The sequence below is a fragment of the Ctenopharyngodon idella genome, chromosome 13 (genome assembly GCF_019924925.1).
Source record: "Ctenopharyngodon idella isolate HZGC_01 chromosome 13, HZGC01, whole genome shotgun sequence".
Lineage (NCBI taxonomy): Eukaryota > Metazoa > Chordata > Actinopteri > Cypriniformes > Xenocyprididae > Ctenopharyngodon > Ctenopharyngodon idella.
Genome location: NC_067232.1, coordinates 8,989,568 through 9,017,355, shown reverse-complemented (window position 1 = coordinate 9,017,355; position 27,788 = coordinate 8,989,568). Strand labels below are relative to the sequence as shown.

The window sequence follows — 27,788 nt, the reverse complement described above, 5'->3', positions numbered from 1 at the left end:
TATATAAATATATATATTAGTGTGTGTAATAAAAAAAAGTATGTGTGTCAAAACATTGTTTGACTTAGCATACATGTCTGTATACATAAAGCATGTTAACTGAGTGGATTTAGTTATATGTTGACATAGCTCTTTAAGCTCAGATCCCATTGTTTAGTCATGTATCTTTGACATATATAGAGAGAGCCAGGAGAGACCTAAAACAAACAGGACATGTGAACAGAACAGAAATCTGCAGCCTATACATCCTGAGGCATTATGCAATAAACCCAGGACCAATGCACAGCCATCTGGAGAAGATATGTGGCACTTCTTCTGCAAGCAGCCTTGTTCTTGGGTGTTGACATGATTTTAGATTTTCTAGAAGAGCTTCAGCTGGAATGCCTTGATGACATTGACTGGTGGTTTAACAATTAAGAACTCTTTGACCTTTTTGCCTGTTGATTTCAAATCGACTAATTTATAAATTAAAGAAAAGCAGAAACTGACTATACCATCACAGAAAGATGAAATAAAACTAATTTATGTAATACCCTTTCTTTCATATGCTCCACATTATGTTTTGTGTGTAATAACATCCATCAGTCATTACAGAATGACATGTGGTCTACAATTTACAGAGGGCAATTTACATCAGTCATAAATAACGGTTGCCCAAACATCCATGATATCCTTTCAAGTAGGCCTCCGGAATCTTGATTTCATTTAAAAAGTTTTGACTCACCATGCAATTTTCCTGATCAATCCTGTGTAGTCTGTGTTGCAATTAGAGCTTTGTGAAATTTTGAGGTTAATGTAAGGGTAACATACGCTCACAATTATTAAATGTGGGTATAAAAACAAAATTTAATCTATTAGTTGACTTGTGAGAGGTACAAAGAGATCAGCCCTATAAAATCTGGTACAAATTATCATGAGTTGGTGTTTTTTTAGAACAGATCCAACTCTTACAGACAACTAACTACCACCCCCAAGTGGTTGAAAGCAGGGTTCAGTCAGCAAGATCTAAACGTAGAAGATGTATAAAAGAGTTACAAATTTAAAATAAAATGCACAAAATACCTCTTTAACATTTATATTTACGTTCAATAGTTAAGTCAAGTCATCTTTATTTATATAACGTTAGCGCTTTTTATAATGCAGATTGTGTCAAAGCAGCTTTACAGTGATAGAGGGAACATAATTTTGGCTGTACAGCAGCTCTAGAAAAAAGCTTAAGTAAGTTCAGTATTGATTCATTCGGTTGTTAAAAAAAATACTAATATACACTTCGATACAGTTAAATGCTTGATTCTTGATTCTTGTAATACATTTTGTGTCACTGGGCTTTTTTTTTTTAATATATAAATCCTTGACTTTTATTTTGAAAATCTCAGCAGGAAGTAGTTGTTGCACAAACTTCCGACAAGGATGCGCGAAACCCTGTAAGGGATTTCCCTTTATTTGATATCGTTGTTGATTGCCGTGAAAGAGAAAAAACGCAGTATTGAAAGGCTAGAAACACAGCGCCAGTCATGTCAGAGACATACGGTAGGGTGACTAATTTTTCTTTTCTCTTGCCACACTTCTTATCGACAGCTTAGCATGATTTTAGCAGGTGTCCCGAGCTCATTCATCACAGTATTTGCTTACAATCTGTGTTTAGTGCCAGCTAGGCAGCAGCTATCTGTCTGCCATATGTTTCATCTCTCGACGCCAGTCTTATAAGTGTTTGTTTTTGATTAGTCAATTAAAACGGTACTGACAGCAATAATTACTATAGAAAGAACGTTATTTATTTGGATATAACCGGGATGTTATGATAAATCTATTTAGTGAGTAATGTTATTGAGAGTATTGATAGCCTACTGTCTGGTTAATGTTATGGTATAGTGACATGTATTCCTATAATAGTATCCTATTTTATTTTTTTCACAAAAAAAATCTTTGTTTTTGTTTTCCTCTCCTTTAGATTTCCTGTTTAAGTTTCTTGTGATAGGAAATGCAGGAACTGGAAAATCTTGTCTGCTTCATCAGTTTATAGAAAAAAGATGTATGTAATTGTCTGTTATCTTATCAAAAAACATTAAGAAACAAGTTTGTAATTTTACACACGTCAGTATTCTGTTGCTAATGTCTTTTCCCTATTCTTCCAGTCAAAGATGACTCGAATCATACTATTGGGGTTGAATTTGGCTCAAAGATAATCAGTGTGGTCAATAAGTTTGTCAAGCTCCAGATCTGGGATACAGCAGGACAGGAACGTTTCAGGTGTGTTTATACGGCTGTGTTATTTTTCTAAAACTGTTTCCTTCTTAGATTGGCCATGTTTGTTATGACCACTGTGAGATATGGCTTATGATGATAATTTCCAGATTTGTTCTCAGGCAGTCAGATGGTGGACATTTTTGTGAGGGAGTGATACAACTCCAGATTTCATGTACTTTAAACGGATTAATTTGTCAGCGCTGTCAACACAACGCTCAGTTTGCACTGAACGTTTGCCGGCAGCTTCTTCTTAGAGCCAAAATACATTTGTCACACAAACCGCTTTTTGTTTTTGTAGTTTCTTTTTTGTGTATTTATACATTGCTTTGAGACTTCTTGAAAAGATATATTTTTTTCTTTAGTCATGTCTTATCTTGCGTAGGGCACCAAATATTTTTAACTGCTTTTATTTTTTTAATATATATTTTTATTTAGCTTTTTATATCAGTTTTAGTCATTTTTGTATTTCAATTTACTTTATTTCATTTAGTTTCTAATGCATAATTTCTAATTTTAGTTTTTTAACTAATGTTTATTTTATTTCAGCTTTATTTCTTTGAATGAAAATTATTTTTAATAGTTTTAGTTATCAATAGCTACATTGTGCACAACGCCTTTGAGTAGAATCCATTTTTGTCATTTGCAAAGTAAAAACAGTTTGTTTTTCATTACAGTTACATAATTTAAAAAAATCACAAGATAACCTGAAGCAAAACTTTACATAATTTGTCTTTTCCTCAAACAGCACTGCTGTGCTCTGTTTGCAGCTGCAGCTCATTTTATAATACATTAAAGAGCCCTTTGATTTGTTAAATTAATTGGATGTAGCCTGTCATGTGCAGTAAAACGTTGCCCTACATGATGTTCATTTCTGAATTACAAGGCCTAATATCCCACATAAGATAATATGTTGTAGTCATTCAGGAAACAAATGCTATAGATTAAACAGAAAAGTGTCAACAGCTGATGTTGAAGGAGGCCTGAGTTATACAGTCCTGCTGTTGTGAGCAGGTGTGATTTGACTAGTGGTCAGTTAATATTGATTTTTCAGTGCCCAGTGATGTTATCTAGACTGAGCAGGGTGGATGATTGCTAATATAATACCAATATACAATCCAGACAGAGTACTATTTAATGTCAGTAACGTCATTTGGACGTCAATGTTTTAGCAAACTGGCATTCGTCTTTCTGTTCATGCCCGCTGTTCACAACCCAATCAATTCTAGATGAATAAAAACTATTTTTTTTCTCATTGATTATTCTGTTTTAAGTTAAATGTGTTTGCGAATGACAATTCAGCCTTTAAGCAATTAATTATTTTAACAATATTTATATCAGTAATAATAATAATATTTACTTGAAATTAACTAAAATATACACTATTATTCAAAAGTTTGGGGGTAAGATTTTTTTTAATGTTTTTGAAACAAGTCTCTTATGCTCAGCAAGGCTGCGTTTATTTGATCAAAAGTACAGTAAACAGTATTACTGTGTAATATTATTGCAAATTAAAAATAACTGTTTTCTGTTTTAATATATTTTAAAATGTAATTTATTCCTGTGATGCAAAGCTGAATTTTCAGCATCATTACTGTGTCACATGATTGTTTTCAGAAATCATTCTAATATGCTGGTTTAAGAAACATTTCTTATTATTGTCAATGTTGAAAATTTTTCTGGAAATCCTGATGCTTTTTTTTTTCCAAGACTCTTTTGTGAATAGAAAATTCCTAAGAACAGCATTTATTTGAAATAGAAATATTTTGTAACAATGTAAATGTCTTTACTGTCATATTTGATAAATTTAATGCATCCTTGCTAAATATGAGTATTATTATTATTTTGTCCATTATCTATTGCCAATGCTGGGTAGCTCTAAAATGTCCAAATATCAGCCATTAAATTGGTTGGTTGATATATTGGTTTATCACTAGATTTGACCAGCTGTTATGCCAAACTCTTGCAGAAATTACAGAGGTTTAATTGTAGAAATGTTTGTTCTCCTCAGGTCTGTAACACGCAGCTACTACAGAGGGGCAGCGGGGGCTCTTCTTGTGTATGACATCACTAGGTAAAGTCACACTTGTATATCCAGTGCCTCTGCATAATATTATGTGTGTGGCTCTATTTTCTCAGAACTTAGAGCTAGACTATGATATGTATTTATAGATCCATAAGTGTATTGATTTCTCACACTTTCTGTCTCTGGATGTTAGTCGAGAAACATACAACGCTCTGACTAACTGGCTGACAGATGCCAGGATGTTGGCCAGCCAGAACATAGTGATCATACTGTGTGGAAATAAGAAAGATCTGGATGCTGACCGTGAAGTCACCTTCCTGGAGGCCTCGCGCTTCGCTCAAGAGAATGGTGTGTGTTTCAGACCTGCAGTTACCTGCTGGTTACCATTGATCTTCTTGTATACTGTGACTGCCCCAGTAGAGGGCACAACAGGATAGAATTACTAACATAAACATGAGCCCACTAGTGAATGTGTGTATACTCACAACTGGCTGCGTTGAGATCACAAGGGCGTACTCAGAGACTAAACAGTGATTGCCATTGTGTATATACCAGTGTTTATGGATCAGTGTTGTTATTGTTAACTAAAAGTATTAAAAATGGTTTGCATTAACTGAAATAAAGCTAAAATAAAATATCAATATTAGATTAAAACTTCAAAAACAAACGAAATTTGGGAATGTTGCTTTGGCAACTAACTAAAATAAAATGTTTTAAGTATAAGCACTAGAAGCTAAAACTGCAATAAATATAAATTAGAGCTAAATAGAGATATTTAAATAAAACAAAAACTAATAAAAATGCCAAAAGCGCATTACAAAAGGACTAAATCTCAGTGAAAACTGAAAAATAAAAGCTAATTAAAAATATTAATAAATATTATATTAGTATATAAATAATAGAAAATAATGGAATATTTTGCAAAATAATCCCATAATCCCAAAAGTCTTTTTGAGAATGCATTAATTTCTGAATATTATTCATTTAACAAAACAGATGTAATTGTTTATTTCTTTATTTTCAGAGCTCATGTTTTTGGAGACCAGTGCTCTAACAGGGGAGAATGTGGAGGAAGCTTTCGTCCAGTGTGCTCGGAAAATCCTTAACAAAATAGAGTCAGGTACAAAAATGCCTTGTGCTCTTACTTATAAGCTTATAAAGACACTTGAATCAAGCTGCTGTGCTTGTCATTTGGTTGTGTAGGAGAGCTGGACCCGGAGCGGATGGGTTCAGGAATCCAGTACGGAGATGCAGCATTGCGGCAGCTGCGTTCTCCCAGACGGGCTCAGGCAGAGAGCGTGCAGGAGTGTGGCTGTTAACACAGATCCCAGACATCTGACCAACCAGGTGAAGGTCCAGAGGCTTAACTTCTCTCTGCTTGCTTTTCATTTCTGAGGTTTTAACATTAGAAGGTTGTCCAAGCTCTGTCCTGAGGGGGTTCAGCAGTTTCTTAACATTTTATGATCATTTTCTCCATGTTGCTATGTCATAACCTTGGTCTCTAAAAGAAAAAGGTGCTGTTCTTCCTCTACTGGCTGTCTGTACCACTCATAATGGCAACATCCACTAAAAATAGCTGCGCTGCATTCAGATTTAATCAGATACAGTTGTTCACTGTGCTCGCAACATCATTCCCTGCATATTAGATTTAAGTGTCTTGTTCCATGTGGTAATGGTTCTGTTCAATGTCCTTGACCTTTATTCAATAATTAAATCATATTTTAATCTTTTAGTCTTTAGTTTGGAATTTAGTTTTTGGCAAAAAATCAGACAAATGTTAACCTTGTAAGAAACTATGATAAAAAAGAATAAAAAACATTGAGTCTGACAGTACAAACATAGAACATTTCTGTGTAAATTGTTTGTAAAACCATTCTTGTATAGATTGTTTCATTGAATTGAATCTGACATTACACAAATGAATTTACACAGAAACTTTACTAGTTGTGTTTCTTGAATGAGGCTCAATATCTCCAGTAACATAATTATGTTGCATGCATTTTTGTTCACTACTAGTGTTAAGATTTTCTCATTACCCTTTTTGGCTGAAAAGGATCTTGTTGGTTTCCCTTTTTATGGTATAAAAATCCTGGTAACACTTTACAGTATGGTTCTGTATGTAAATGCTAACATGAACTTACAATGACCAATACTTTTACAGCATTTATTAATCTTGAATAATGTTAATTTCTACATAAACTAAGATTCAAAAGTTTAAAACTGTTTTCAACAATGATAATAATAAGAACAATTTCTTGAGCAGCAAATCAGCATATAAGAATAATTTCTGAAGAATCATGTGACACTGAACACTGGAGTAATGATGCTGAAAATTCAGCTTTGCCATCACATGAATAAATTGCACTTTAAAATATATTGAAATAGAAATAAATTTAAATAATATTTCAGAATATTACTGTTTTTACTTTATTTTTGATCAAATAAATGCAGCCTTGGTGAGCATAAGAGACTTCTTTCAAAAACATTAAAAAAAAAACTTACTAACCCTAAACATTTGAACATAGTGTATACTAATTCAATTTTTACATTCCAGATTGTATAAAGCAACAATAATATATCATAAACCAACAATGACCAACAATTAACATTAACCTAAATTAATAAATGCTTTAAATGCATGAACTAATAGTAATGAACTGAACTGTATTTTCAAGTGATACCTGCATATTACGTGACACACAATTTTAGCTTTAGTCAGTGTTGTCATAAACCCGTTGTCTGTAAAAGGATGTTGATAGCCGCCCCTCAGCATCTCTACTGTATTTGGCATGCTCTAGCGGGAGGAGCTCTCTTCAAGAAGAGGTGCTATTTTTGTCACTGACACCAACCAAATGCCACTCAAGTTTGCTTCTGCATGCCTTGCATACGAGTGATGACACAGCACCAGCACACACACACACACACACAAATGGTCAAATGTTTTACCTTCTTCCACCCCCTCTTGAGAACGGACAAGTCCTTCAAACCCCTTCTCCCTCTTATCAGTCAAATGCCACATGAGTAACAGTGTCAGGGGAATGGATATATTTAACTCCCGATACACAGCCCTCCCAGGCGGTTTCCGAAGTTTCTGAGGTGCCTTATTTGGAATGCGAGCTAGAAATAGAGATTCAAGGTGTCTGAAGAAGATCAAGGCTGATTAGGCTGCTACACCTTCAGTTTGTACACATGAAGAAACTGGTCTGAAAAGACCATCTATATGATTACCTGCACTTATTCTGTGTCCTTTGGCCAAGGTTTTGTGAACACGAGGAGGAGGACATTAGTGGGGCGTGTAACGTACGGCTCATCGTGTTGGAGCGACTGTTTCCCTCACCTTACTTTTACTTCTGTTCTGACATGCCGGGGACCCCCTTGAACTCCAAAAGGATCCGGAAAATGTTTACTGTCCCCCTCGGGTCCAGGCAAAGACATCTGTGGTACCCAAAACCCTGAGGGTAATTAAAAGATCTGGCCCTTGCCCCTGAGAATACTGCACTGAGCCCCTGCCCCATCTTTCCCTCTTCCATATGTAGTTGTTGTGTAGAGAAGAGTTTATATTATCACCGTGGAGCATGTTTCATGGTTGCAGTGCTATAACATATTCATAAATGACTATATACAGCATATATATATATATATAGCTGCATCACTGCTCTGTGGCAAGCACCTGTAATTCTTATCAATGATGTGCATTATCTCGCTTTAATTAGGTTTATTTTTTTTCCATTATTGTTAGTATGTTTTAGGAAAGTATATTAGAAAGTGTTTTTTGACATTTGTCAAGAAGTCTTTGTTCTTGTATTATAATTTACATTCAAAATGTCAGCCGGTGCACACTTACATTCATATAACACTGTAATACACTGTCAGTATGAACAGCTTCAAAATCAGTGTTACATGCTCTATATTTATTGCAAAGCATTTCTGTGCTGCAGTCCCATTTTTAGTTGTTTGTTGGAATGACACTGATGTATTTAAAGTGATTCCTTGTTTTCTTTTTTGGAGTATTTAAAAAAAAAAAAAAAATTCTTTTTTTGATCTTTTACTTTTCCCCTGTTCTTCACCTATACATTTTAAATGGACATATCTCAAACAAGCTTGTATCGAAAATGAATGATAAATCATTGTGGATGCCACTTCACAATGCTTATCATTATGTCTTTATATCAATTATTTTATGTTTGTAAAAATTTGAAATGGGATAGATTGCCAATAGTCATGTTTAACAATGCACTGAATGGTAGTTCCCTGTGTTTTCATCAATGCTGCGGCTTCACTTTACATCAACCTCAAAAAAGTACATTTTAGCTGCTGAATGTAAAATCAGTGTTTATAAAATCAATGTAATTTGTGTAAAACTTCCAATCGTATTTTGCTGGACACTCAAGTTTTCTTAAAAAAAAAAAAAAAAAAAAAAAATCATTAAATGAATTAATTTAAAGTGAATAAGAGACAATGCCAGACATTTAAATTGCTCCTTGGGTCTGACACATGGATAAGGTCTTGGCAGGCTTGCAGAATCCTTATGTCCAGGAACAGCATGCTCTAATGAGTTGGTGATATAATACATTTGACTTGTGCATTAGTGAGAATAGAGTTTCATATATTAATAGCAGGCCTGTGTACAAAGTATCCTTAACTACAAACATAAGAACTACTTTTACATCCATATTATGCTTGTGAAAAGTTTTATACTTTTTTTTTTTTTACATTAACATGCCAATAACTCCCTCTAAACAGCAACCTGTTAAAATGTTAAGACTTAACATTTACTACCAGACTGCATCCTCATAAGGAAAGTGTTTAAAAATGTCCCCATCACTGTTAGTGACCTATTAGTGTGGTGAAACACCATTGTAAATGTTACACATTTAAACAGTTTCACAAGCTGAAATCAAAACACATAAACTTTAATACCCTCCAAACTTGCTTTACATTATGGCTTCAATACTTTTACACTAAAACCAACACTATTCACATAATACATGCCAGAACTGACCAAAAAGATGTGATGGGGAAAAAATACCTGTACATTCATACAACATTCTTCCATTAAAGATGATGAACTAAATATAACAACTACTGAATTCAGAATCAGTTCAGTATCCTTATATAAATGGTGTACAAATATCCCAATCTCATTATTCCTAAAAAATAAATTACATACAGTAAAATACAACACGAAATACCTGAGTGCTACTAAAAACCAAATAACATTACACTGAATGAAAGTTATTCTTGATGATGAACAGCTGGAATGGCTTTGATGTGTATGATCTCATTTAAACATGATTTGTCATTTTGCTGTGTATGTTTCATGCGTTAGATACCAGTGACTTTTTACATTATGTACAATACAATACACAATACTCATGGAATGCACCATTAGAGTGAATGTACAAGTTAAATCTAATATAGCTCATATCAAAGAAAACAGATTAATATAATAGAACGACTATTTAAGTAAGTGTTGCTTAACACTTCACAAAGATTCATGTTGGTGTAACTAACAATTTCTGTAAAATACAAAACAGATTTCCTTACATTAACTCTAAATGTTAATCAATGTAAACAATGGAGATAATACACAACATTACAACACATCACATTATATGCCTCTAATTGTCTGACAATTACTAAACACTTTTTGGCTAAGAGTGTAAAGAGACACTGGTAAATCTCATGGCCTGTAAATCTACACCACCTACAAAATCAACAAGGCATGTGATTGTTTGAAAGTTTGCCCTGCAGCATCAATGGATTGTGTTTTCATGTTTGATATGTACCAGTAAATGCAACATATCCATGGTGTAAATAAACCCCTAAAAAACCTTGAGTTATCATTTGATTTTAATTCATTGTGACCAATTCTGGAAGACAGGACGTGAACTGGACAGATGCCCCAGTCATTACGTGGAGTGTTTTGGGTTGTTTAGCCTGAGAGGTTTAGATAGTCACAGACATTTTCTGAAAGTAATACTACCGAGACCGAGCAGAAAAGCAGCGCATGTACTCTGTCATCCAGGGGTTGAAATCGGGGACAATCTTAATTATGTTCTTTTCTAAGTCAACAGATCTGGCTCTTTGTTTGTCAAATTTCTTCATCTGTTTTTCCACCTCCCGTCTGGTTTTTGCTCGCAACGCTGACTCATGGATCTAGACAGAAGAAAGAAATGCATAAACAAAAACGTTAAACAAATGAATGCATCAAGGGTTAGTTCAACCAAAAATGAACATTCTGTCATCATTTACTCACAAAACAACATTACACCACATTGACTTTCATGGACAATGGGTAGTTGAAACATTCTTAAAAATAATAGTAATATAATGACAATTTCCATCCCTTTAAAGTCGGCATGAAAGGGAAGTTACGATAGTCTTTTCTTCTCTATTGTGATGTATATCTAAGTGAAACGGCTTCTTAAACACACACACACACACAAAAGACGAGCAGGACTTGATTTTGTCCATGACGTGACAATCAAAACTAAGAGACTTAACTGTTAATTTCAATCTATAAGGGCTATTTATATTACCCAAACTGATATTTGTTTTATTCTAGTAGTCTTTTTTTTTAGTAGTTTTCTTACTGGTCAAGAGCCTCTTATGATATGATATCCTTCATGAAAGGAATCTCACCTCTGCAGTTGATGTTGCAGGACCAACATTATGGGTTTTCTTAGAAGCCATATCTGTCTGCCTCTCTCCTGAGGCATACAAGGCAAAAGGGTGACGGTTCTCTTTGTCAGCGTCTTTGGTGACATGAGGCTTGACCTTTGATCTTGTATACTTGTGTGAAGAGCGGCGTTTGCTCTTTGGTGTGTTCAGGATATGCGTGTCGGTTTCTTGGTTGAGAGCAGGAGGGCATTCTCTGGCATTCTCTTCCTCCCGACCTTGATGAGTCTGCTCAGCAACTCTGGTAACTAGCTCTGATGAGAAAAGACAGAGATCTGCATGGATTTTTGCATTTTAAAAAGTGTTTGGAGACATTTTAATTAAGTACCACAGATTATTGTGTCTTTATGCCTTGCCGTTTAGTTTTCCATGTTTTTAACATTACTTTGAAAATTATGCTAAACTGTGCAATTGTAAATATTTCACTAAGGTAAAGTTATCTACTGTAAATAAGGTTTTAGCATCAGTATCTTTAGAATTGATTAAAAATTATAAACAAATTAGTAAAGTTTCTCTCTGTATGTCATAATTTACCAAGTACTTATGACACTTGAGCTGTATTATGAGCTGTATGAGCTGTATTATAGCTGTAACATCAATAAAAACTATAATTATTACTATCATAAATATGGATGTTTAATGAAAAATAGAATTTTTCCTTACACACACACACATTATATATATATATATTATATATATATATATATATATATATATATATATTATATTTAAAACAATGTCAGTGCAAGTAAATATAAATATTAGGGAAAAAATCCTTAACATTGAGTTGCATACTGTAGAACGTGAGCCTTATGAACAGTAATAACTTATTAACTAGATATTCTAGTATTATGTATAGATAAATATTTAGAATATATATACAGTCAAACCAAAATTTATTCAGACACCTTGAACATTTCATTCATTAATACAGCTTATTCACTATAGTTTAAAAATAAATAAAATATGACAAGATCTCAGAATTAAACTGTCAGAAAAAAATGCAGTCAGGTCAAAGTGTCTGAATAATTTTTGGTCCCAAATTTTTTATAAATTTGACTGGTAGTCCACTGTATGAAGAATTTTTGGGGTATAATATGTCACAGTTTATTTTATTTTGCTATCCTCACTTACATCAATGAACTATAGTGTCCTGCACCTACTAGTAAACATATCAAAAATGTCTGAATAATTTTTGGTTTGACATATATATATATATATATATATCTCTTGGATTAGCTTTATTTTTATATTTTTTGTTTTAGTTTACATTTGAGTAATTTTGCTTTTGTCATTTTTTTTTTATTAGTTTTTCGTTTTAATGTTTCTATTTAGCATTTTATTTTATTTTTTCGATTTTCATTCAATATTTGAAAGTTAAAATTTTCATCTAATATTTAGATTTTATTTCAGCTTTATTTCAATTAAAGAAGATTTAGATTCAGTTTTAGTTTACAACAACAACACTCGAACACTCAAGCTATTTTAGTAAATAATATAAAAGAGAAACAATAGAAAATGACAAACTGTAGCTCAGGACTTACTGGTGTGTGCAGTGTCTCTGTCCTGTACTTCTCCCTGTGGTTCTGGTTCAGCTGCTGGTTCTGGTGTCACACATGCGGACCGTTCTGGTTTCTCATCATGGAGCCTCAGAGGTTCGACTTTATTCCGACTTAGAGGAGAAGATTTGCCACTGGAACCTGTCTCGCTTCCCCATTCTCCCCAAAACCAAGGGTTGTGCGCTTGCTCCAACAGCCGTCTTGACAGTCTGTACTTCAGCAAATCCTCATAACATTTTGCATAAGTGTCCCATCTCGGATCTTTAAATTTCTTCATGTATTCCGACCTAATTCTCTTCGTCACCATATTTCACTGTCGTTCGACTGCAGAGAAATATATAAATGTCACATGATAGAGAAGTAACAGTCTGCTGAAACGGAATTATGCAATTCTATTCCGAATCAGCCCTCCTGTGGCGCCAGACTTTTAAACCAAATTACTATGGCAACAGAATTCTAATACGCAAGCGAAAGCCAATCGCTGACCAGCTGTGAGTTGCGCTCTTCGACACGCCCCCTTCATGTACCCTCCTACTTAAGCCATGGCGTCATCTCGAGCTCTCTGAACCTCTTAACGTATTTGCATATTAGGGTTCATAAGGTGACGATAAACATGAATGCTGACTTAGGTAATACAGTTCACTAATCCAAAACACACGAATAAGGGGAAGACATTAGTACATTTTATGCGTAGCATATATAATGTGCTGCCATCGACAGTGCGACTGAATAGAGAAACTAAAGAGCTTTTCTTTATATACTGTAAGTAGTCAACGTTAAATATCAGCGTGACACAATGACTCTAAATGCAATCAAACGTTGTGCGGTATAGTAATTAAAATAGATGTTAAAGCTACATTAGAACGTCGACGAGTAATTAAAGCGAGTGTCATGTGACAGCAATGAGCGGAAGCAAGTTTAATGAAGGTTAACGCCATAAAAACCTGTCAACAGTAACATGAGCCGTGTTTTGATAATATATGTACTTACCGTTTTGATTAAGGCAGGGACGAGAAGGTAAACAGATGGCGCTTGTTGTCTGCAGACGTCAACCTTGCTTTGTAAATCACGGTTGTAGCTCCGCCCTGTGGTGAAGGCGCTGGAAATCACTCGAAGGCACCAACAGGTGTTGTTGTCTACGGTTAAAATTTGACCTCGCAAAGGAGGGGCTTTGGGGGTCTTAAAAGTATTGTTTTATATATGTACGTGTAACTGTTTATGACATTTGAACAGAGTTTTAAACGACCACAAAACATGCGCTCGCGAACATTTGTGCCAGAAAGTAACCATATTCTCGTTATTTATAGCGTTTTCTATTTACAAATTAGCATATGGATAAGATGGTGCTTATCTGAAGAAACTAGACCAGACCACAAAAACCACCTAAAAGAATCACCTTTTGACCTCAAGAATTTGAATCACGCACATTATAGTTTTAGGATTTGTGACTCATTCATGGCAAATGAAAATCTGAAATAAATTCTGTGCATGTGCTTGAAAATGTTAATCCTTTTAAAGAAATTGTATTATTTAAGTGTAATTATTTATTCTCTTCTATCAAATTGGTAAGGATCCCACCCTGGTTCTGCAAGAGGGAAATGTAGACCATTGCAGTCAGGTCAGATGGAGGTCAACTTTCACTTTTTCCAGGAATATTGGAAGGGTTACATGACCTTATGTGTGGCCATATGATGACTTTTTGATTTTTGTAAACTTAAATACTTTGTACACTAAGCAGACTGCACTATGAATCTTACTATATTACCTATGCTTCCTGAAAATAATTAGATCATACTTTTTTTTTTACTAGAATTTACTTATGTGCTTTTCATCATCACTCTAGATCGCTAAGTTTCCAGTTTCAAGTCAAACAATTTATTAACACAAACGTGTCACAAATACCAAATAATGGACTTTAATAAATTAATGACTATGTATGTACAGATTACAGTCTTGTGATAGTCAACATGGTATAATGGTTTTCTGGATCTTGATTCTGTTTGGACAATGCTGGGGCCTGCCTCGTCGTGTTCCTGCTTGGTAATCCAGGGTATGTTCAAGTAACACATGGGTACAAAATAAATCTGTACCAAAGCTGTCCCATAATGATGAATGTACAGTATTCTCCATTATTGCGTGATCCACAGCAAACAGATGCAGGTGATGGATTTAGAAGCACTTGCGGTGGACAATGCTGGGGCCTGCCTCATCGTATTCCTGCTTGGTGATCCACATCTGCTGGAAGGTGGACAGGGAAGCCAAGATGGAGCCACCAATCCATACGGAGTATTTACGCTCAGGTGGGGCAATGATCTGTCAGAGTGAAGAGACACACGAGCATGTCAGTGACACATACTGCTATATTAATAGGGAACAGGAACATGTTAAAAAGATAAATCACATATGCATTACCTTGATCTTCATTGTGCTGGGGGCCAGGGCAGTGATCTCCTTCTGCATACGGTCAGCAATACCTGGGTACATGGTGGTACCACCTGACAAGACATTGTTGGCATACAAGTCCTTCCTGATGTCAATGTCGCACTTCATGATGCTGTTGTAGGCGGTCTCGTGGATTCCGGCAGACTCCATACCTGTTCAGAAACACCTTATTAATCAAACTAAAAGCTGTATGGAAAAATGCAGCATTTTCTAATAGTGTTTGTCTTTACGCACCAATGAAAGAAGGCTGGAAGAGGGTCTCTGGGCAACGGAAACGCTCATTACCAATGGTGATGACCTGGCCATCGGGCAACTCATAGCTTTTCTCCAGGGAGGAGGAAGAGGCGGCAGTGGCCATCTCATTCTCAAAGTCCAGAGCCACATAGCACAGCTTCTCCTTGATATCACGGACAATCTCACGCTCAGCTGGAAACAGAGTTTCAGAGTAAGTCAGTTGTTTATAACATAACAAAACAAATCAAAAATTGTGTAGGAAAAGATTGGTGTAGGTGCGATTTTTTTGAAAAAAAAAAAAAAAGTCTCTTATGCTCACCAAGGCTGCATTTATTTAATTAAAATAAACAGTAAAATTGGGAAATATATATTATTACAGTTTAAAATAAGTTTTGTTTTTTTAAAAGCTGAAGAGCTTGAAAATTAAAAAGAAAAACAGCATTTATTTCAAATAGAAATAAACATTTTAAAAGTCTTTACTGACACTTTTGATCAATTTAATACATTCTTGCTGATAAAAGTATTGATTTCTTTTTCTTTTTTTTTTTTTAAATAGTACGGTAGTAAAAATGGTAGTGTATATCCAACTACCACTGATATGATAAATTCAAAATAAAACTTTGGCCAATAACCATTATGGTACTAAAATATTGTGCATCCCTCAACAAATATAACAAATATGAGCTGACACAGAAGAAAAGAAATTCGATGAGTTGTTGTGACAAATCTTATGTAAACAGAAGAAAACAACACAGAAATTAATGTGAAATTGAAAAATTGCATTTTCCTACCAGTTGTGACGAAAGAATAACCACGCTCGGTCAGGATCTTCATGAGGTAGTCGGTCAGATCGCGACCAGCCAGATCCAGACGCATGATGGCGTGGGGCAGAGCGTAACCCTCATAGATGGGGACATTGTGGGACACACCATCACCAGAGTCCAGCACAATACCTTAAATATAGAAAAAACGGGTTAGAAAAAACTTGTACAAAATAGCGCATTTTCTGCGGATATGTAAAACTGCACATTAGATCCCATAAAATTATTTGTAAATTAGATTTTCAACATATATGATTGAGTGTTAAAATATTTGTCTCACCAGTGGTACGGCCAGAAGCGTACAGGGACAGCACAGCCTGAATGGCCACATACATGGCTGGGACGTTGAAGGTCTCAAACATGATCTGGGTCATCTTCTCACGGTTAGCCTTGGGGTTAAGAGGGGCTTCAGTCAGCAGAGTTGGGTGCTCCTCAGGGGCCACGCGGAGCTCATTGTAGAAGGTGTGGTGCCAGATCTTCTCCATATCATCCCAGTTGGTAATGATACCGTGCTCGATGGGGTACTTCAAAGTCAGGATACCCCTCTTGCTCTGAGCTTCATCTCCTACGTATGAGTCCTTCTGACCCATACCCACCATGACACCCTGGAAGAAGAAAAAGGGTATTTTTAATGTTGCAATATTTAAATGGAACAATGGCTTAAGCTTATCCATGTTAATTATTTTAAAAACGGCAAAATGCGACATACCTGGTGACGGGGGCGACCAACGATGGAGGGGAAGACAGCTCTGGGGGCGTCATCACCGGCAAATCCAGCCTTGACCAGGCCTGAACCATTGTCGCACACCAGGGCGGTAGTCTCGTCGTCGTCACACATCTTGATGGATTCTAATGAAGGACATAACATGGCAATTTTAACTACACGTTGTGGTGAATTGTTGAATAATTCATATAATCTGATTTGTACGTTTTCTTACGTTCTGCTTACGCCCCACTGACGGTTAAGTTTAGGAAGGGTTAGGGGTATACCTTCATGCTTACTTTTTTCTAAAAATTGTACATTTCCATATGAATCACATATGAATTCATAGGAAACCACCTTGTCAAACAGTTGCGTCGTCTTGGTTTGAACATTAAGAAATATTGGATTGGGTGCAGGTTTGTGCAAAAAGTGAAATCGAATTAGGTGATTCTAACCATTAACATATTTGTTTCCATCCATTTAACTTGTCATAATATTTTCTGTCTTTTGTACTTGAGTTTTAAAAGTGGTTAAAAAGTCCAGTGATGACTGCACTTATGACTGCAGGTTGTAACTTTGATTTTACTTAAAATATACAGCAACAATTAAAATTAAATTAAGTTTAGTTGACTTTTTTTTTTTTTTTTTTACACTGTACAAGTGCTGTGGAAATGGCAACATTAATGAGTAAATCAATTCAAATCAATTACCGATGAGTGAGTATAGTAATATAAGTTAAATACATATTTATTTTCTAATATATGATTCTAACATGCTGTCACGTCGAGTATACAAATGTATACGAATGACAATTCAAAATATACAAGTCATCTATTATGAACGAATTCATTGATTAATTTATGAAAACCTAATAATGCAATTATCAATATATAACTTAACGCAAACCCTTTATCTATATCTCGTAGACGTTGACACCAAATAAAATGTATTAGTCGCCTTACATTGACTAAAAGTTTTTCTGTTAGTCAGCGTAACTACACTAGTAGCGCATGGGTTTAATCCATTTCTCCTACCTTTCTCTGATGAAGCTCAGTGCAGAACACAACCGCTGATGGATCCAGTCACGGACTGACTGACCCACGAAAACCTTATATACTCTTCGTGTTTGTCCCCATGCGCACTATTGAGGATATCTGTATGTTCAGTTGGAGTTTTCCCCATCCTTCAACCATATTAGGCCCTTGCAGGGTAAGCGAGGGGTGACTTCCTAGTGTCTCCCGCTATCCCCAGGTTCGTAGTGAGCATGACTGTCCTTTTATGGTTTGATAGTCATCATTCCAGTCCACAGCTTGAGCTGTATATGGTGTGGGGGCGGTGTTTATGTTGCTACTAGCCTTTTCCCACATGGTGCTTCCTTCTAGTATATTTCTGTCATTTATAAGATAGGTTTAGAGATTTGTGCACAGCCAATATTTGATCTCATTATTCTCACTCTTTGCGCAGTGTTGGTGAAGTAGATCCGAAATAAAATTTTGACCAAAGAGATGTGTTATGTGAAATTAAGTAAAATAATGTCATTTCAGGTAAGGCGTAAACAATTTTAATAGTGAAACTTAATTTCTATCTGATGTGCTCAGTACCTTATTATTATTATGATATCAACAATATGTCCAAAAATGTATTTTGTTTGTACTAGCCTAAACCGTATTTTTAGCAGTCTCTGTGATATATTTGCAATAATCGTAAACGAAGTTATATAAGTGAATTGTGGGTAGTCTGATCTTCTATAGACTTGCATTTTCTATTTTAGATTCTTGAGGACATTTGGACCATCTGTTCACAGCTCCACTGCAGCCAGTTTTCTTAGCAAATGAATTAGATAGTGTTCATGTTATCTTACTAAATATTCACTTTATTTCATTTAATTGATAACATGATATGTTTGTATTTGTGAGATATTTTAAAGTGCTATATTTTACAATCTTTTTGGTCATTTTTCTCTCAACTCTGTAGTCTATGCTCTGACAATAAGTCTTAATGTGCTATTTTGCTTCTCAAGTAAATCTTGTTTTAAAGATATATAGATATTTGTACTGGAAAACAAGACAAAAATCATTATGATTCCTGGAGATGATTTTTATTTATTTTTTTTTTCAGTGCAGGGAGGTGTGGCTGCTCTGCATGCTTTACTCAAAAGAGGCCCGTCTCTGTGCAAGCAGATATCCTGCCATAGTTGGCCCTAGAGATCATGTTGAGTGAGTCAATGAAGGGAGCAGCCACAGTCACTGGGGGTAAGCAGATTACTGCTTCAGCAAACACAGCCTGAGCTACAATCTCCCTGCTTGAACTTAATCAGACTTTGTGGTTTAGTTTCTGAGGTTAAGAGAAGAGCACAGTGAGGGCAATTAATGAAACCACTTTATTGCTGAGGTGTAGTAGTAGAGTTGCTTGCTAATGGAGTGACCATAATCATTTTGGAGACTGATAGATTACAGTGAACAGTCTCTTGCATCAACAACAATTTTCCATTGTAGATCCAATTCGACAGTCTTTCATTTAACCCACTTTTACTGCCCCTCTTGGTTTCAAGAATAGCTTGTAATTTATTTTCAAGGGTCAACAGCGCCCTCTTCTGGCCACTAGAGTTGTTTAATAAATGTTCTCGAAGACAGTCATGTGGACAGGGCAGTGTTGCAAAGTTTCAATGTAATTTATTAAGAGTGCAGATAAAACAATAGAAAATAAACAAACAACAGACAAACATACACATTTCACTAACTGAAACCTAATAAGTTACCACACGAAATAATAAAATGTTCTAAAATTCTGAATAGATTTCATCTTGTCCCAGTAGTACATATATAAATATATATATTGTCTGTAAGTAAAGGTCACATTAAAATCTCTCTCTTATAGTGTCTGCTCTCTTCTCAAATACAACTGAGACAATAATATATATCATTTTTTTTCCTTTACAATGGTCTATACAGGTGCTCCTTCTAAAACAGTATTTTCATTACTGGAAAAACACAATGGAGTTGGATTTCATCCCAGTAAAAGCTTTGCGGTTTATGATTTAGGCACGATACATTGACATCTGTGTCATTAACAAAGGTGATAAGAAAAGACAGAAGCACCATTGTTTCTGTAATCCCCCCACCCCACCACCACCAACAACAAAATCTTCATTATCTGTATTACTTATAAAACATTTGCAGAATGAATTTGTGTAAATTGTTCATAAATCATTCTTGTGTAATTTTTCCCACTGAGTCAAATGCAACAATTTACTTATTTTATATATAGTTTACACAGAATTTAGTTCTGCTCATGTTTCATGAATAAGGCCCTATGTACACTTCAATAAACTGATTATCACCTGTTCCTTAATAAAGGACTGACATGATTTATTACAAGTAATAACAGCATCAAGTAACTTGGTCTCATATTTTAAATCTACTTCATATCCCTTTCAAGCTTTTCCATTTAAATATATGAAATGTTTTCTTAGGCTATGAAAGCATAAAACAATTTTAAAAGCAGTGTTTTTGCAACTCTGATGAGTAATAAATCATGTCCACAGCATGTACGCTGTGAGTGTCTGCCATTGTAATTAACAATGATCAGTATACAACTGGTTTCCAGTTACTTGGCAGTTTATGATACTGCAAAGGTTAAATAGCTACATTTCAGTCTTTGTAATTTGAGAGTGCTCAAAACACAATTAAACATATCAAGAGCATTTAAAGATGTTTGAATGTGTGCGCACTCTCTTTGTTGTCTTTAAATGACTGTGTTTCTCCTATTTGTAGAGAGCCTTTTTCTGCTCAGCCTGCAGGAAGGCCTGCTTCTCCATCAGCTTGCGGAAGAGCCCCTGGTCATTGGCAAGGAGTTGGGCATGGCTGCCGATCTCCATCACGCGGTGCTGGTCCATCACAGCCACGGCATCCGCGCTCTGGATGGTGGAGAGACGGTGAGCGATGATCAGCACTGTGCGACCATGCATCAGCCTCTCTAATGCCTCCTGTACCAGAAACTCATTCTCTGCATCCAGAGCACTGAAACAGAGACCGGGGCAAATCTTATATATATATATATATATATATATATATACACACACACACACACACACACACACAAACACAAGTCATATCTATACACAGATGCATTTTCCATTTTAAAAAGGTGGTTTCTCTTTTTTAAGATTTTAAACATTCTTTCAGAAAAATAATGTTAAAGTAAATGGCATTGTGCACATCAAGATAAATAAATTAATAAAAGTGTTGACAGGTTGAGAGCCTTGTGGTTAAGGTTCTGTACTACATGCCAACAAGATCGATACTTAAAGATTGTACAGTACTGTACTGACAAATATAATGAAACAAGATAAGTGATGATAAAGTCAAGATTTTGACTTTGTCCTCCAATTACCATGAAAGATGCCTTTTTTTTTTTTTTTTTTTGGAGTAGTTCATTATTATTTTAAAAATGGAAAAATATTATTGTAAAAGGATTGACACATAACCCTAGGACACATCTTTTAAAATAATACATTGTTAACTAAAATATGAACTAATATATATATTATATAAACAAAGAATAAAGACAAAAAATCTAGCTTTTATTTCCATGTATATTTTTAATTAAAGAGCCCCTATTATGGATTTTTGAAAATTACCTTTCATGTAGTGTGTAACATAGGTCTAAGTGAATGAAAACAAAGTTTTAAATCTGAAAGTGCATTGTATATAAAGTTATTGTCTCTCATCTATTCGTCAATTTATTTTTAAGTATTGTACAAACATCTCACCTTGTGGCTTCATCCAATAAAAGTATCTTGGGATTCTGTGAAAAGCATCAAATAAGCATGAGATAATTATACACAACAAATATTTAACATTCAATCTAATACTAAGATTACCTTCAGCATGGCTCGTGCTATGGCGACTCTCTGCTTCTGTCCTCCTGTTTATTCAACAAATCAGTGTAGTTATGCATGAATTGTCAAGTGAATTACAAACAGACACATTTGTCCCATCACAAACACGAGTTTCACTGGAGGTTTTTTCATACCTGACAGCAGTACCCCCTTCTCTCCTACCACTGTATCATAGCCCTTAGGGAATTCCTGGATGAAGTCATGAGCATTGGCTATTTGTGCTGCCCTGTAGATTTCCTCTACTGTGACCTGACTTGAGTCTGTCGCCCCATAAGCGATGTTCTCAGCGATGGAACAGGAAAAAAGAACAGGCTCCTACAAAAAACATATTCACACACAGAAATTAGTAGAATTGAGGTAGGATATGGTCTAATTCTCTTTCTTCTGGTGGCTTTTCTTACCTGGCTTACAGTACCAATGTGACTCCTCAGCCAGTAAGGATTCAAGTCTCGTATATCACAGCCATCAACAGTGACCACACCTGCATTTAAATCAAAACTACACATTTATCTCTGCATTTTTACTGCTCTCACATCTTAGTTATTAACATCAGTTTCAACATTTTCCACTGTATTCTTACTCTCAGTTCTCACCTGAATCAGGATCATACAGCCGGAGTAACAATGACACCAGTGTGGATTTGCCAGAGCCACTGGATCCCACTACTGCCATTACTGACCCCGCCGGCACAGACAAACTTAGATCCTGGAAGATGGGCGAATCCTTTCTCGTTGGGTATGCAAAACACACATTACGAAACTCCAGTTCTCCTTTTAACTGCTCTGGTTTTAACACAAGCCCCTCTAAAGAAGAAAAAAAAAAAATCAACAAAAAAGATAATTACTTTACTGCCATTCACATATGAAAAGATAAAAGTATTGTGCATTTTAGGCATTATTCAGAAGGACTTTCTATTTACCATTGAGGGGAAATTCTGGCTTTCGGTCCATGAGTTCCCATAGACGAGTCCCAGCACCAAGCCCCTTCATCAACTCAGAGTAGAATGAGCTGAAACCTTAAATTAATCCACATAAAATGTACAATACTTTAAAAACTTCTACACAGAGCAAAAATTACAGCTAAACAGGTTTCTACCTATGAATAAGGCCCAGTGTTCCACCCCCACAAGAGCGGTTTTGTTGGGAAATCCCAACAGAACTGTGTTGAAAGAAACATATTCTTTTCTAAATGTTGCACACTGGCTACAAAAATGATAAAGCCTGTCTTGGGACCTAATGACCTAAATGAAGTGAATTCTATGTAAACCAGCCCATGTAGAAATTGAAAATGAAGTCCAGGATATGGCGGAACTGAACTGAAAAGTTATCAGAAAACTAATATATGTTGAACTACCTTTCAAAAGTTTGGGGTCAGTACAATTTTTTAAAATATTTTTGAAAGAAATTTCTTATGCTCGCCAAGGTTGCATTCATTTGATCAAAAATACAGTAAAAACAGTAATATTGCGAAATAGTTTTACAATTTAAAATAATTTTATAAAAATATATTTTTAATATTTTTAATATATTTTAAATATTAACTAATTCCTGTGATGGCAAAGCTGAATTTTTAGCATTATTACTTTAGTTTTCAGTGTCACATGATCCTTCAGAAATCATTCTAATATGCTGATTTGGTGTTCAAGAAACATTTCTTATTATTATCATCACTGTTGAAAATGTTTGTGGAAACCATGATACTTTTTTTCAAGTTTCTTTGACAAATAGAAAGTTCATAAGAACAGCATTTATTGTAAAATTATAAATGTCTTTACTGTCACTTTTGATCAATTTAATGCATCCTTGATTAATAAAAGTATTAATTTCTTTGCAAAACAAAAAACAAATACATATCTTACTGACCCCAAACTTTTGGACAGTAGTGTATATTCATACAGTGTATATAGTGTTGCTCTGAGCTAACATCCTCACCTGCGATGCTGATGCCCACCCAGAAGGAATACATTAGGAAAGATGAGAGCTGCCCAACAGTCATGGCCTCACTGGCCATCAGCAGACCTCCCTTATACAACACACTCAGGATGATGACATTTCCACTCAGTCCCGTCTGCAACAGAAATGAAAACATCAGAGCAGAAGTACTAGACAAATTATCTTAAACTGCCTTACTGATTAAATAATACTTCAAAACAGTCAGTTCTGATAATCATGCAATGCAACTTAAACATTTACACAACAAGTAAGATGAATCTCACCACTCCATAGAATCCAGCGGAAAGAACAGCCTCTTTCTTAGCTAGTTCAAAAATATGGTCAATCTTTTCTGAGTACTTCTGCACCTCTGTCAGCTCTTTTCCAAAAGCTCGGACTGTCCGCATGTTGCTGATCCTCTCTTCTGCCAACTAGGAGATGCAGAGCAGCTACAGAGTAAAAGGATCCCTTGGCCACTTGCTGTTATTGCACTTACAATAGAGCCATGAAATCAGCTATCAAATGATTACTGTCCAAGGCTTAGTTTCATATCTGCAATAAAACATGCAATAAAGCCCCACTGAAAGGAAACATGACCTCTTACCTGTGTAGCCTCTGCCAATGCATCCTGTGTGCGTCTTGATATGGATCGTATGAATTTACCAAAAATTACAGCCAGACAGGCAATAGGAGGAACAACCATCAGCACAAAGGCTGTCAGACTAGGTGACACATATAACTGAGGAAGAGAAAGAGAAAGTTCAAGCGTTGAATTAATCAGTGATGATAATCATAGATGCATTTATGAGTACAAAAAGTACAACACCAGAATTACTGCATTCCACTGTATCTTCTGTTTTAGAAACAGATGAGGAAGTAATGGGAGTGAAATGTTTTTATATAAAGCAGAATCATGGTGGCTAGTTTCACATGAGTGCAGTTAAAATGTGATATTCGTAAAGAGAATCAGCTGCTAAAATGTCAAACTATCCCAAGTGTCTCACCATCATGCCAACTCCGGCCCCCGCTTGGGCGAGAGATCGCAGCCCATCAGAGAGGTTGTCAGTGAGGCAGTTTCCAACGATGGCTGTGTCTGCTGAAAGCCGGTTAATGAGCTCACCGGTTCGGGTCTTATCAAAGAATCCCACCTCCTGCTTTAAAATCGAGGAGAAAAGGGTTTCACGCAAGTTTCGCACAATCTGTTGCCCTGTGAAAGCAGAGAAAGACTTTTTAAAGAGCGAGTACAGTATGCATGCTGGACAACTCAATGAATCACATGGAATGATTCTAATTAATGGAGTAAAGAATAAAAGACTAGACCTAACCATTACAGAACAAATACATTCAATCAATAAATACATAGACTACCTTTCAAGAGTTTGGGGTCGATAAGATTTTTTTTATGTTTTAAAAAGAGGTCTCTTATGCTCACCAAGGCTGCATTATTTAATCAAAAATACAGTAAAAACTAATAACTGTTTTCTATTTTAAAGCTGCAATATGTAAGATTTTTGCAGTAAAATATCCAAGTTTTAAGAGTAACGTTATAACATCATTTTCAACACACTCAAATGAATCTAATATGATAAACAGCGCTTGACCGGAAGAAGCGGAAGCGGCGACTGCGGCATAATAAAAGCTGCTTGTCCGCTGCTTGTCTCTCATTAGAAATTGCTCCTGCTTTGCTTCATACTACAGTAATATTAATAATCTCATCCATGAACATAATTTCTCCCTGAGTCCCATTCTGATTCTTTTCCACTGACTGTGAGGTGAAGAACACATCTCCCAAGATTCCACACTCAAAATTTGTTTTGAATAGGCAACCTCTAGCAGTGAAAATTTACATACTGCAGCTTTAATATATGTTACAATGTAATTCATTCCTGTGATGCAAAGCTGAATTTTCAGCATCATTACTCCAGTCTTCAGTGTCACATGATCTTTCAGAAATCATTCTAATAAGCTGATTTGCTGTTCAAGAAGCATTTCTTGTTATTATCAATGTTAAAAACAGTTCTGATGCTTAATGTTTTTGTAGAAACCATGATACAACCGTATTTTTTTTTTTTAGAATACTTTGATGAATAGTTCAAAAGAAACTCATTTATTTGAAATAGAATCTTTTGAAACACTGTAAATGTCTTTAATGCATCTTTGTTGATTAAAAGTGTTCATTTCTTTCAAAAAAAAAAAATCTTATTAACCCCAAACATTTGAACAGTAACATAAGCCACAAAATTCTCCAAAAACAACAACAACAACAACAAATCCCTACTGCACTATAAAGCATCTTTATTGTTTCACGTGATGTGCATTGAGACTTCACCTGAGATTTGCATGAGGTAAACACGAGCAGCATTTGCAGCGCCTCCGCAGAGGAAGACACCTGTTAGCATGAAACACAGGGAGGTAAGGGAGGCGGTGAAGTCCTCTGTGGAGCTAGAGTAGATGGTGTCAATCACTTTTCCCAGAAAATATGGTGCAGACATGGTGACAGAGCTGGAGATCACCAGAAAGCCCACGGCAGCTATGAGGAGAGTCAGAAACAAATCATAAGGGACAAATAAAATATCCATTCATAAATCAGGTACATTTGCACAAGTAGATTTTTTTTTTTTTGATGATGTGCTTTGTTTTGACGAGAACATCATTTTCATCATTAATATTAAGATATTTACAAAATTTACACCCTCCATCAACATTTAGATGGTGTAAACATATGTAAACAGCCTGATAATCCATTATTTTGAGAGTATAACAGTATTCTCTACTCTCTACTCCTAATGTGTGTGCATTAACTTGGATGGGTTAAATGCAGAGGACAAATTCCGAGTATGGTTTACCTTACTTGGCCTTCACATGTCACTTTAACTCTTTCACTTTCACTCTTTAAAATGTTCTTAGGTCCATTTATGTATCTCTTACTAGCAAATAACATTTTTGATGTAATCATTTGCATTCTTTTCTTTTTAATTTTCATTAAAAAATTAATTAATTGAAAAATATACCATGATATTTCTTGAATCACTATGTAAATACCATGCTACATATAATCATTAGTAGTAATCATTAAGTATCATGAGATATATATATATATATATATATATATATATATATATATATATATATATATATATAGATAGATAGATAGATATAGATACATATAAATTAAAGTGCCACCATATGATATAATCTGAACTCTTTGTAAAGGTATATTTATCGTGGTCATTTTTAAAGGGATGTAAAACTCTACATATCTCAGGAAACAGTCAAAACCAATCAAGTGCCTCCGAATGTAACTAAACACAGAACATAAGCATTGTTTGACTTGCCTGCCAGTCTCCATCTCTGAGGATACGCCAGCTGTAGCAACTTCTTGACATCTTCTGAGGGTACACGTAACGCGTTTTCTGAGGTTTTAACTTTACTCTCCTGATTTACCACAGTCTTTGAGGTTTGTTTTTCCGTAGATGTGCTATAGAGAGCAACCGTGTGTCTGGAGTGTGTCCATATACTATTGGGTAAAAATAACCCTCCAGTTCTGAGACAAGAGAGCCTGGACATGTTCCTTCCCTTATACACAGGCAACACAAGGGCATCAAATGATCCATTCTTGCACAAATGCTTTTTCCACGGTGTTCTTGATGTCCGATTAGGTAAAAGATAAAATGTATCTGACCGAGAGCAGGTACTGTTACACTGTTGCAGTTTCCCGATTGTATATCTTGTCATTCGCAACATTGTCCTATACATTTGGAGAAAAAGGCAAGCAAAACGAAGTTTACGAGTCTCAACTAATCATTATCTGTCGAAACTTACTGTATAAAGTCAGACGGCCAATTCATCGAGCAGTGCTGTAAATAGTGGAGTGTCTGGACACACTTTTGACTGCATGTCACGGTGTTCTCAGTAGAAAGACGGACTTACTGTGGGCCGAGGGTCGACGGTTACTAAGGTTTATCTGTTCCTGACAGTTTTCACATCCAGCCCTTGTTTTCGTTATCTTCACACACGCCCAGCGTATTAACTGGCAGCGCCCTGTCACAAAAACCTGCCGCACGACATCTGTCGGTCTTTGCTCAACACAACGTCAGTGACTGTTCCAGTAACATAAAAGTGGCATTTGAAGTGTTTTAAAATAAAATAAAAAATAAAAAGGTGACCCCGGTGATTTCCTTGACTTTTGAGGAAGCAAAGCGCTACTACGTCATTAAACAATCTCCGTCATAGATATTAATCCGGAG

General features: G+C 35.5%; 4 protein-coding genes and 1 long non-coding RNA gene across 5 annotated transcripts; 2 read left to right on the top strand and 3 right to left on the bottom strand.

Annotated features, from left to right (window-relative positions):
* Window positions 1-1,384: 1,384 nt before the first annotated feature.
* Window positions 1,385-10,109, top strand: rab4a (RAB4a, member RAS oncogene family). The gene is made up of 8 exons (XM_051915858.1): window positions 1,385-1,530; window positions 1,952-2,032; window positions 2,136-2,250; window positions 4,256-4,318; window positions 4,464-4,618; window positions 5,295-5,390; window positions 5,474-5,617; window positions 7,528-10,109. Exons 1-7 carry the CDS (start codon window positions 1,515-1,517, stop codon window positions 5,587-5,589), a joined length of 642 nt encoding a protein of 213 aa, XP_051771818.1. The 5' UTR covers window positions 1,385-1,514; the 3' UTR covers window positions 5,590-5,617; window positions 7,528-10,109.
* Window positions 8,670-13,682, bottom strand: ccsapb (centriole, cilia and spindle-associated protein b). The gene is made up of 4 exons (XM_051915856.1): window positions 13,501-13,682; window positions 12,496-12,834; window positions 10,916-11,205; window positions 8,670-10,429 (listed from the first exon to the last, which is right to left on the bottom strand). Exons 2-4 carry the CDS (start codon window positions 12,815-12,817, stop codon window positions 10,253-10,255), a joined length of 789 nt encoding a protein of 262 aa, XP_051771816.1. The 5' UTR covers window positions 12,818-12,834; window positions 13,501-13,682; the 3' UTR covers window positions 8,670-10,252.
* Window positions 13,683-14,400: 718 nt separating this feature from the next.
* acta1b (actin alpha 1, skeletal muscle b) lies at window positions 14,401-17,894 on the bottom strand. The gene is made up of 7 exons (XM_051915855.1): window positions 17,745-17,894; window positions 16,717-16,856; window positions 16,288-16,612; window positions 15,978-16,139; window positions 15,187-15,378; window positions 14,923-15,104; window positions 14,401-14,823 (listed from the first exon to the last, which is right to left on the bottom strand). The coding sequence occupies exons 2-7, from the start codon at window positions 16,843-16,845 to the stop codon at window positions 14,680-14,682; spliced, it is 1,134 nt and encodes a 377-aa protein (XP_051771815.1). The 5' UTR covers window positions 16,846-16,856; window positions 17,745-17,894; the 3' UTR covers window positions 14,401-14,679.
* Window positions 17,895-18,025: 131 nt separating this feature from the next.
* LOC127524413 (uncharacterized) lies at window positions 18,026-20,670 on the top strand. The gene is made up of 3 exons (XR_007933045.1): window positions 18,026-18,254; window positions 18,829-18,962; window positions 20,484-20,670. It is a non-coding gene; the product is annotated as an uncharacterized LOC127524413 (long non-coding RNA).
* Window positions 19,363-27,766, bottom strand: abcb10 (ATP-binding cassette, sub-family B (MDR/TAP), member 10). Its single transcript, XM_051915854.1, has 13 exons — window positions 26,877-27,766; window positions 25,871-26,071; window positions 24,546-24,748; window positions 24,146-24,280; window positions 23,826-23,972; window positions 23,542-23,677; window positions 22,530-22,625; window positions 22,204-22,413; window positions 22,012-22,091; window positions 21,745-21,925; window positions 21,593-21,636; window positions 21,482-21,516; window positions 19,363-20,729 (listed from the first exon to the last, which is right to left on the bottom strand). The coding sequence occupies exons 1-13, from the start codon at window positions 27,295-27,297 to the stop codon at window positions 20,474-20,476; spliced, it is 2,145 nt and encodes a 714-aa protein (XP_051771814.1). The 5' UTR covers window positions 27,298-27,766; the 3' UTR covers window positions 19,363-20,473.
* Between the last annotated feature and the right edge of the window lie 22 nt (window positions 27,767-27,788).

Coding starts and splice junctions, on each gene's coding strand:
- rab4a (XM_051915858.1), top strand. Junction 4,619..5,294: donor GCGCTTCGCTCAAGAGAATG/GTGTGTGTTTCA, acceptor CTTTATTTTCAG/AGCTCATGTTTTTGGAGACC. Junction 5,391..5,473: donor CCTTAACAAAATAGAGTCAG/GTACAAAAATGC, acceptor TTGGTTGTGTAG/GAGAGCTGGACCCGGAGCGG.
- ccsapb (XM_051915856.1), bottom strand. CDS start 12,817: ATGGTGACGAAGAGAATTAGGTCGGAATACATGAAGAAATTTAAAGAT. Junction 11,206..12,495: donor CAGAGACACTGCACACACCA/GTAAGTCCTGAG, acceptor TTTTCTCATCAG/AGCTAGTTACCAGAGTTGCT. Junction 10,430..10,915: donor CTGCAACATCAACTGCAGAG/GTGAGATTCCTT, acceptor TCTTCTGTCTAG/ATCCATGAGTCAGCGTTGCG.
- acta1b (XM_051915855.1), bottom strand. CDS start 16,845: ATGTGTGACGACGACGAGACTACCGCCCTGGTGTGCGACAATGGTTCA. Junction 16,140..16,287: donor CGCTTCTGGCCGTACCACTG/GTGAGACAAATA, acceptor TCTATATTTAAG/GTATTGTGCTGGACTCTGGT. Junction 15,105..15,186: donor CTTCCAGCCTTCTTTCATTG/GTGCGTAAAGAC, acceptor GTTTCTGAACAG/GTATGGAGTCTGCCGGAATC.
- abcb10 (XM_051915854.1), bottom strand. CDS start 27,297: ATGTATAGGACAATGTTGCGAATGACAAGATATACAATCGGGAAACTG. Junction 22,626..23,541: donor GGTGGGCATCAGCATCGCAG/GTGAGGATGTTA, acceptor GATTAATTTAAG/GTTTCAGCTCATTCTACTCT. Junction 21,637..21,744: donor GAAGGGGGTACTGCTGTCAG/GTATGAAAAAAC, acceptor TTGAATAAACAG/GAGGACAGAAGCAGAGAGTC.